This window comes from Lethenteron reissneri, chromosome 37, assembly GCF_015708825.2.
Source record: "Lethenteron reissneri isolate LAM-NWPU_2019-01 chromosome 37, ASM1570882v1, whole genome shotgun sequence".
Classification (NCBI taxonomy): Eukaryota; Metazoa; Chordata; class Hyperoartia; order Petromyzontiformes; family Petromyzontidae; genus Lethenteron; species Lethenteron reissneri.
This window is the reverse complement of record NC_083815.1, coordinates 8862300-8868299: the sequence shown is the minus strand read 5'-3', so window position 1 is coordinate 8868299 and position 6000 is coordinate 8862300. Positions and strand designations below refer to the sequence as shown.

Sequence of the window (6000 nt, the reverse complement as noted above, 5' to 3'; positions counted from 1 at the left end):
AACACAGAACTGAGTTCTGCATGTTGTTAGTTCTTTCGGTAAAGTCACGTAGGTAAAAAATGAAATTAAAATTAATAAATGTTTTTTTTTAATTAATAAAAATAAAATATTATTCTTTTATTTGTATTACTTTTAATTTCATTTTTTACCTACGTGACTTTACCGAAAGAACTAACAACATGCAGAACTCAGTTATGTGTTGTCACACGTAAGAAGATATATTTTAAATTTGTTTTGAAGCTTTAGTTTTGATTTGAAGAGATATTTTATTAAGTCCATGGGACCATTGGATTTTCTGACCAATATTATCCAGTATGCATTTTGAGCACTTCAACAAATGCTGCTGGAAAGTATTGGTATTTTTTGCCATGAATATGTGAAGACTGAACAGAGTTCTACTATGTGTCAAGGAATGTGGGCCGAATGAACCAAGCGAATCCAACGTCAAAAGGTCATCGTGAAGACGCATGTGCTAGGAGATGGGAAATTGTGGAATGTGGGCATGCAATTTAAACTCCTCCGTTTGCCTTTGTGCATTTAACCCTTTCCCATTCTGATGACATACGTCATATATAATAACTTTATCGGTACCGAGGCTCCCACAAGGCCATGCGGGAGGGCGTGTGGCAGAGGTCGCAAACGGGTTTTGATTCCTTACCCATACCCGGCCGCACCAGGGTCGAAAACGGGTACCCGTACCCTACCCGTTACCCGGCCAGGTATGGGTAGGGTACGGGTATCGGGTACCCGATTGCAACCTCTGGGATGAAGCCATGTTGCAGGCGCGGGTGGGTTGATTCTAGGAACTTGAATTGTGAGAAGAGACAAGACGTTGGGAAATGAGTGACAAACGGTTACTCACCAGTGACTCACGGCCTACCCGTACCCGGCCGGGTACGGGTAGCCGGGTATTGGGTAGGGTACGGGTATCGGGTACCTGATTACGACCTCTGGCGTGTGACACAGTTTGGCGCCATCTATCACAGAGTGCGGCCGTGTCGCGACGGTTCTCTGCGGTGAGTACAACGTCTTTAAAACCAGCGGCGCTACGCCTCTCTCATTCAAACGGCGAGCCGCTTGCGCGTTCCGAGATTCAGCGGTGAATGGGACATGAACCTGTAACTTGCAGACGTCTCGGAACGGGAAAGGGTTAAGCAATGCGTATGGTCCCAGCGGTACATACGATATGATGAAGGCAAACTTAACATGAAACGTTTCATTTGTTTTATTTCTCAACAGTCAACAAGAGATGAACACAGAGTTTGTGTAGAAAAATATATAACATTTTCTTTTTTTGGATCGTTGCTTTGAGTGACCTGCTAGGTGACGTGAAACAGATGATTTTAAATGAGGTTGGCACATTATTTAACCGGATTTACACGAAGAGTTTCACCAATTTTTGTTTTAATGACGAACATGACGAATAGAACGGGGCGTAACTGTGGGACACATTCAAATGAACATAAATAAATAAATAGGCATTCAACGATTTACTTTGCAGTTTGCATATGTCAAAACAATTAGGTGACTTCGTATAAATATGCAAACAAAAATGTAAGCATGGGCTGGTAAAAATTGATTTTTGTGAGTTGCGAGAAACCCCTCGAGTAATGTACCCATTATCTCCCAGTTTATAAGATTATATAATGACTCTTGTACTATGAAATATTCCAGTGTGATTCATGTATTGCTCTTACAATAGCTGGCCTATAATTACCAATAAATACTTTACTTTGCATGGATTTATAATGATCTAGTCACGAAAGATGGCAAAGTCTAAGTGTAAATGTTAAGTTCCCTTGGGCTGAGGTTGTAATATTAACCATGTTTGGTTAGCAACTAGTCAGCATGTGCTGTGGAAACATCAATAATGTCCACAGGAGAAGAAGCAACTTTGGTTTAATGCCACATGACTGTCCAGACAGCATCCTCTTACAATCCAATAATTATGCTTCGCCTGCGACTTAATGACTGACTGCAAAAAAAAACAGAAACAGATTTCTGCCAAGGAGTCACCCAGGCAGTTATACATCTGGACAAATCAATGATTATCACTGCAAAGTCGAACGAAATCAACTCTCAAGGTTGAACAGCTGCCAATTACTGTAAAGACTTCTCACAGATTTTGTTCTGCGCAATGCCTGCACGCTTGACACATCGTTACGTTGTAAACCACGCCTTCGCATTAATCGCATTTCAAATTCAACGAGTTAAAATTGAATGCAACACGAACACAAACCTAGGAATCGCACTGCATAAACACCTTTTATGTTCGAGTGTTTTTTTTTTTTAAACCCGTTAACATTGAATAATTCTCTACAGCGCTGCAGTTATTTCATACAGTATAGGAAATGATTCGCAAAGAAGGAAACATTTCTGCCGCTTATTGCAAAGCTCCCCTTGTTTAGTGCCGATCGTGGCAAACATTAAATAAGTGCACCTCTTCACGAAGCAGGGCAAAACCGACGGGGAAAGGGGCCAGGGTTTGTCGCGTTTACGTGTAAACTGCGTTGCCATTCCTTGGGTGTAAATACATTTTCAGGTGCAAAGGAGAAAAAAGAAAAAGGGAAAATACCGCACGCAAACATTTTAACACACGCTCACGGTAATGTGCCCTTTCTTTGCGAGTTACATCATTGCACGTGGTCCTGTGTGTCATTTCAGAGATGAAAAAGATTGTTTTTTTTTCCATCTCGCACGGAAACAAATCTCGGACGAGTAAAGAACTAACAAAATAACTCAATGATTTGTGTTGTCGAGTTTTTGTTGCGTCTGCGCAAACGGAAACCCACCGTTCCTTCACGGTCAACAATTATAGCAAAAAAAAAAAAATCAAAAGTCAAAGTGTCCCTCTGGTAAAAACGAGCACGAGGCGGTGTTGCATCTCTACTTGGTTGTCCTGGGCCACCATGTGGCCATTCCACACTCCTGTGACCCGGGATGGATGATGCTGGGCTGAGTTACATTGAAACTCGCAGCCTCCCCCCCCCCCCCCCACTTCTCCCATCTCCCCTTGCAGCGCTCTAACCGCAGCTTCGCTCGGTCAGAAGTCAAATAAAAAAAACCACCGGGGGGTAAACGAGCGCTCACAGCAAATGCCGGATGTGTTCAAGGTCCGCCTTGGTGAAGACGACGCGCGTGCCCAGGTAGAGCGACGCCAGCCCCAGGGCGGCGGCGCACACGACGTACGCCTGGACGGAGCCGCACGTCTCCACGATGGCGCCCATGCACAGGGAGGGCACCACCTGCGACAGGAATAACATGCTGTCCAGGATGGCCATGTCCATGCAGATGCCGCGCTTGCCGTGGTCCGTCGCGTGCTGGGAGGCGGGCAGCTGCAGCTGCTGCTGCTGCGGTAGCGTCGTCGTCCTCGCGCTCGGCCGATCGGCGAGGACGGGGCCTCCGTTGTGGGACTTGTGGGCGTGCGCGCTCAGCGCCGTCGACTCCCACCCGTGGGGTTTCTTCTCCGAGCGCTGGGCGTCCGTGTCGCTCTTCGCCTTGTGGAACATGAAGGCCTGGGCGGGCACAGCGGAACGGGGTCAGTCGGCAACGTCGATCGGCTCTCCCGACTCGTTTCGGGCCGTCAATGTCCGACGTTTCGCCGCACGCGCTGGGAGTTTTGTTTTTGGGAACAGCAGCGCCACGCGGAGGGAAACTTCGGACAATGTGCCGAACAACACCGTGGGGTGCCATGGTGGCAAGATGTTAACTACCTCGCCTGGTACACAGAAGGTCGTGGGTTCAATCCAGACACTGACATCTGTATTTTTGGAGTTTGCATAGTCGGATAAATTTTTCTCCGGGAGTGTGTGGTTTGTCCCTTCACAATGAGAATCAACATGTGTTCAGAGTATTTTGCTGCTATAAATTTCTGCACGATAAGCCACTTCGTTGAGCTATATCATTTGTGGCCAGGTTTGGCTTTGAAAAATAGATACATAGCTCAGTGGACCTTACCTGTTAAAATAAACATATTTTAAGCAGTTTACAATACTTGCCAGGTCTCGGAACGAAGCCGGATTGAGCCTCGGTCAGTTCTTGGTTGGGAGAATTCAGTTTCTGAAGAAACTCCTAGCAATGAGCGGCGAGTCCAGGTACTCCCACATTTTTTCCCACATGCTTGATGCTCATTGATGGAATAAAAAAAACTTCCCTATGCAAGACCCTCAGTGAGACTTTTATGGGTCGATAAAAATCACTGATATTGTTGCATGCAATCGCTACTGTCAGTTTAACATGTAAGCTTTCGTGACAAATATTATCCACAGCTGGCATCATCCGGCGGACAGCCGGCTGTCCGCCTGATGAGGCTGGTTGTAATTACTGGTGAAACGTCGTACTCGAATTGTAAATGTTGTGTGTTTTACACTCCAGAACACCCGTGTGCTGAACTAAAAACGAATTGGCACATTTTGTGTACGTGACAAACCTTGCTAATTGGCTACATCGTGTGGTGGCGGGTTTAACGACACATTTATATATTTACACGATTTGACCCAAAAACCTCTATTGAGGATAATGACTACTGTTTAGCGTTAATTAGGCCTCAAGGTTTTTGTGGAGTGCTCTTTGCTACAATAGCAGGAAACACAGCAGCATTTTTTTGTTTACACGTGCCTGACTGCTGATCAGACTCGACGCCAGTTCAGGGTTTGCTGATGAAACAAATGCCCCAGGAAAGAATTGAGCGCAGAAGGCCGATTGGTTGATGGATTCGAATTAGAATTTCATTTTTATTTACTGGCAACATTTGGTACCCGCATACCAAAACAAAGATCCCCCGTATAGCCTGTAACGGACTGTTGGGGCAAGTGTTGTTAGCGAGCACCTATGAAGGCCGGCACGGCAATACGAGGGGGTGGGCGGCCAACACCATGCCCGGCCGCCTTTGTCTCCCTAGTGGCAATGCTCACACACCGCACCAGGTACTCATTTGAGGCTGAGTCGACCTAGGGGAGGCCCAGGTCCGGTTCAGATAATCATCACTGGTGTTGGTCGTGAGCGGGAATCTAACTCGGGTCGCCAGGTTCGTAGCGCAGCGCGCTAACCGCTACACCACCACTCCTAACAGACATGTACACACACGTTTGGCATGCCACGATTCACCTCCTCGGTAATGCGACGAACTTTCACAATTTTTAACGTGCATGCGTTTATTTATTATTATTATTATTATTGTCATCTCGTTCGCACAACTTTGCTCAATTTCGATTTAAAACTTTCGTGAGTGCAGGGATTCATCTTCTTGGTTCTTTCGGTAAAGTCACGTAGAATGGAAATAATAAAATAATAAAAATAAAACATAATAAAATAATTCTCACGACGTTTCGGCCACAACGCAAGCAGCCGTCCTCAGGTGAAGAAACAGGTCTGTCGAGAAGAAGCTTTGCTCAACTACTCGTCTAACAACGACCACGAGCATATCCATTTGTGCGATTCGTTGAAATTCTCAACTTCGACGAGTAACCAAAGTGAACAATGCACGACGGCACGCGGCCAGAATCAGAACCTTTCTTTTATCCTGGCGAAATCCGACGAGCTATTAACCTATTTTTCACACGTCTGGTACCTGGCGCGCCACCGTAAACTACGCTTGAAGTGCATTGGCACGAGGGAAGGTGGTGGAGGGGGCGGGGTTTGGGGGGGGGGTGCGGGGCAGAGGGGGGGGGGCACAGTGTGGGAGGGGAGGGGGTGCAGAGACATCCGAGATTGGTGTTACGCCTGTGGCCCCGTAACGCAAGCGGCCCGCTACAATCCGTATCTCTGGCATCAACACAAACACGGGCAGCGCGGGTCACAGGCAGCCACGTCCCGGGCCGTGACCCCCCCCCCCCATTCGCCCGGGGGGGGGGGGGGGAGGTGGTGGGGGGGGGGGTAGTGCAGCATTTAGCACGCTGCGCTACTAACACAGAGACCCCGGTTCGATTCCTGCTCACGGCCAACACCAGCGATGATTTAACACGCAGGCTTTCGCGACCAGTATTATTCACAATAAAGGTT

General features: G+C 47.1%; 1 protein-coding gene across 2 annotated transcripts in view; it reads right to left on the bottom strand.

Annotated features, from left to right (window-relative positions):
- Positions 1-1210: 1210 nt before the first annotated feature.
- SLC45A3 (solute carrier family 45 member 3) overlaps positions 1211-6000 on the bottom strand; it is an 89188-nt gene continuing 84398 nt past the window's right edge. For both annotated transcript variants that reach the window (XM_061566435.1, XM_061566434.1), the window contains exon 7: positions 1211-3515. In XM_061566435.1, coding sequence (XP_061422419.1) covers positions 3087-3515 — 429 coding nt within the window. In that variant the 3' untranslated portion in view covers positions 1211-3086. The remainder of the gene's footprint in view (positions 3516-6000) is intronic.